The sequence below is a fragment of the Vigna angularis genome, chromosome 8, assembly GCF_016808095.1.
Source record: "Vigna angularis cultivar LongXiaoDou No.4 chromosome 8, ASM1680809v1, whole genome shotgun sequence".
In the NCBI taxonomy this organism is placed as follows: Eukaryota; Viridiplantae; Streptophyta; class Magnoliopsida; order Fabales; family Fabaceae; genus Vigna; species Vigna angularis.
Genome location: NC_068977.1, coordinates 5,582,575 through 5,586,875, shown reverse-complemented (window position 1 = coordinate 5,586,875; position 4,301 = coordinate 5,582,575). Strand labels below are relative to the sequence as shown.

Sequence of the window (4,301 nt, the reverse complement as noted above, 5' to 3'; positions counted from 1 at the left end):
GTTCCCGAAAGCAAGTAACAGCTATTTCTTTTTCTTTTCTTTTTTTTTTCTTTTGGGTTTCACTTAATTTATGTACTTTTGTGTTGATCACTTCTTTGGGATAAGATGGAGTTGTTCATATATGTTACTCAACGTTTGTTCGTATTACTTCTCACGAAAAGATCGTGTGCTTTTGGATAAATATCCAATCTCACTATTACGTTGGATATAAAGTATTGTTTGCATGTTTGAGATATTTATTTCTCATTTATTTCATCTTCAAAAAGAAAATAATTTCACTTATGTAATTTAAAACCTAGTTAATTTTAAGCTTTACAATAAATCACTTGGTTTAACTTAACAACTCAACGTTAATAACTCAACGTTAATATCATCGATATTACTAACGGAAAAAAGTATATATATATATATATATATATATATATATATATATATATATATATATATATATATATATATATATATATATATATATATATATATATATATATATATATATATATATATATATATATATATATATATAATTCAAAGTTGTCATAATCATAATTACTAGAAAAAAAAATATACATATTTTGTGTATGTTCTTATTATTGTTAATTATTTGATATTTGTTATTATTGAATGAAGACAGATAACATGATAAAGATAGGAGATAAGAAGGTTATATACGTTGAAAGTGGTAAGTAGGAGAAGATTGAATGAAAAAAATAAAGTTTAGAAGTAATTAAAAAATATATAAATTTTAATATTATTATAAATTATTATTATTATTGAATAAATTAAAGTGACATTGGTGTAAGCATACATAAAACTATGTTTTAGATGCTATATACGTATAATTTAATCTTTACATGACTCGGGAATGATTGGTAGTTTTGGATAAACAATACTAAATAGACTCGTAGTTTTAAATAGTTAGATTGTTTAGAAACTATTAGAATTCATTTAAAATGTATAATTCCATTGTTATTTAACCATGAATATTTATATTATAAGATGGGTATTTTTTTTTGTAAAGGTTTCCTAGGTTAACAGCCAATTATATAACAAAATTAAAATTATTTAAATATATTAGACATGATTCAGGTATAAATTATACATAAAAATAATATATATAATATTTTGACACGGTTATTCATTTTAACACTCAAATGACATGTTCTGACTTTTAATAATGACTTTATTTAACCGATTATATATTGTATTATTTTACAAATTAAATTAATGACATGACGTGTGAAATAAATGTGAAATAAATGTATTTGACACGTATTAAGTGATTGATACTCATGTAAACTCTTATAAAAGTGGATAAATTTTTGAATATTATGGAGATGAATTTGAAAGAGAAAGGGAAAGAGATAAAAAAAATAGTTGTATTATGACATAATGAACATGTGATGAATAGCATAGTAAACATTATGAATAACGACATGGAATTGTGTTTGAGTGATGGTAAAACATGCATTATCATGGTGATTTGGCTTGTATACGACACCAGAGGTATATGATATGAGAAGAGAACAATGTGACATCAAACAGTTGCGTGCAGAGTGAGTTGGTGAGGTGTTCCTGGTCAAATTAAGGAGAAAAATAACCTCAAAAAAAGTGAGAAACGACACATCCAAAAGCATGAAACCACCTCACAAGTTGTTATGCAAGTCACGGTTCTCTGAACCCACAAAAGAAACCACTATTTAAGGAGTTATGTTTCCCCCAACACAGTCTTTTTCTAAGCACCATTTCACACAAACACACACCTTTCTGTTCTTCTCCCTTCACTTCCTTCCCTCTATTCCCTCATCCTATCTTCACTTACACACATTCTCACCAAAAACATTGTCATTCCATTCTTGTACCAGGTTCGCCTCTTTTCTTTATGCTTAGGATCATCACAAGCGGTTGTCATTTTTCTGTGTGAGATGTTGAGTGTGTCAATAGATTCCTTGTTTGGAAACTGATTGTCTTGTTTGTCAGAAGCTAAGATTGAAACTCATGAGTTTGTTTGTCGTTTGCAGGACTTTGAAAGTTTTTGATGGATGCAATGGAGAACTATTATTATAGCCAGAGAGACACAATGGCAGAGGAAGCGTTTGATTTGCCACCAGGGTTCAGGTTCCATCCCACGGATGAAGAACTCATCACTCATTACCTCTCACAGAAGGTTCTTGACAACTGCTTCTGCTCTAGGGCCATTGGAGAGGCTGATTTGAACAAGTGCGAGCCATGGGATTTGCCTTGTGAGTGATCTTTTTGATCCTCTTGTGGGGTTCTTCGTTCTTAATTATGGTACCTTCTGGTTATGGTTTAACTTTCTTGTGGTTTTTGAATGAAGGTATGGCAAAAATGGGTGAAAAGGAGTGGTATTTTTTCTCCGTGAGGGACAGAAAATACCCAACTGGGCAAAGGACTAATAGAGCCACCGGTGCTGGTTACTGGAAGGCCACGGGCAAAGACAAAGAGATATACAAGGCAAAGAAACTCATTGGGATGAAGAAAACTCTGGTTTTCTACAAAGGAAGAGCTCCGAGTGGTGAAAAAACCAACTGGGTCATGCATGAATACAGACTAGAAGACGATCATTCTATGCACAATCCACACAAAAAGGCCATGGTAAAGTTGGTTTTCTGTTCAAGCTTTTTGTTTTTGCATGTTTTAAACTATTTGACCAATGTTTGTTCCATTGCAGAATGATTGGGCCATCTGCAGGATTTTTGAGAAGACCAACTGCGGGAAGAAAATGCAGATTTCTGGTTTGGTGAGGTTGAGTTCCTTTGGGAAGGAGATGCCTTCATTGATGGATTCTTCTCAATACAACACGAGTGAAGCAAAACCTGTTTTGGGGGAATCATCACATTTGTCATCAGATCGAAACCAGAGTGATGAAAACATAGCTGAGAGCTTAGAAACTCTGATGATGGCATCTTCATCTTCGTATTCTTCAAACCCCTTTGATGTTTCCCCTGCTTCTTGGAGTGTGCCACACCAATCCCTCCAAGCTGGGAACTCAAACTATTCCATGGATGAGGAACAACAGTCCATGTTGGGGATGCTGATTGAAAACCATGGATCAAGCACAACCCTAAGAACTCATAAAGCACTTGATAATGACTTTGATGCTGACACTTCCTCTCTCATCTACAATGATGAAATCTTTCACAGATCATTCGGGAACCAGGAATATTCATCACCTTCTCTGTGGGGATTCTAAACAAATTCAACAGCTATACTATATATATATATATATATATATATATATATATATATATATATATATATATATATATATATATATATATATATATATATATGCAGTTAATGTTAGGATAATTAGTAATGGATCTTATAATCATCAAAGATATATACCTCAGGGATTAATATTATTATTATTACTATTACTATTATTATACATGTACATTAATTAAATTAAGTTCATGTTTAGTACACTAAATGGATGTTTTAGTTTTCCAAAGTTGCATGGTTTGACAGTTTTATATCATAATAGAAATTTTTTATAGTACCAACTTTTTATATGGCAGTTCTCTTTAGTACTATTTTTTGTTTTGTCTTTTCATGTTTACCACTAAAGTAAAATTGATCGAATATAAATGATTGTAAATTATTATTTTTTTTATAAATTGGTTTTATGAGACTAAATTAGATTTAAAATTTATTTACTTTTTAAAATATTATTAGAATTATTCAAAGTTTATTATGGTGTGATTTATTGTTTATTAAACCTATCATTTATTATTAATGTCTATTTTTACATTTCAAATATATATTTCTTGACATGAAAAAGATTTATTAAAGATTTCATATATAATATATAAATTAATTTAAAATTATTTTATAAAATAAAATTGAATTCAACTATTAACATATGTAGATGTTTTTAAGAATGATTGGTTATTAGTGAGAACCAAACTTTTGTTTCATGTGAAATTGAATTAGGTTGGTATTGAACTTATTCTGTAACTGGTAATAAGACTCAAATAAGTAATTTTCCTCATGAATTGGAATATTAACTTTTTTTGGTAGAAAGTAATGATTTGCATAATTATGCAAATCAGGCCCTAATAGGTACTTACAAGGATTATTAAGGAAAACAAATAAAAGTCATTGGAAACACTTTAACTTTTTGCTTTGGAAGAAGCCAAACTCAAAAGTCAGAGCCACCAAATTACTAACTACTTCCAATTACAACAACTCTATGCAAAAACGAGAAATTAAATCTTAATTTTTTTTATTAAGAGATCTAATTGCAGAAAATACTTCATATACATTTTACCAATTTT

At 29.6% G+C, this 4,301-nt stretch overlaps 1 protein-coding gene across 1 annotated transcript; it reads left to right on the top strand.

Moving 5' to 3' along the window:
- Positions 1-1,623: 1,623 nt before the first annotated feature.
- On the top strand, positions 1,624-3,227 carry LOC108345132 (NAC domain-containing protein 100). Its single transcript, XM_017583705.2, has 4 exons — positions 1,624-1,865; positions 2,022-2,243; positions 2,339-2,616; positions 2,693-3,227. The coding sequence occupies exons 2-4, from the start codon at positions 2,039-2,041 to the stop codon at positions 3,212-3,214; spliced, it is 1,005 nt and encodes a 334-aa protein (XP_017439194.1). The 5' UTR covers positions 1,624-1,865; positions 2,022-2,038; the 3' UTR covers positions 3,215-3,227.
- The last annotated feature ends 1,074 nt before the right edge of the window (positions 3,228-4,301 follow it).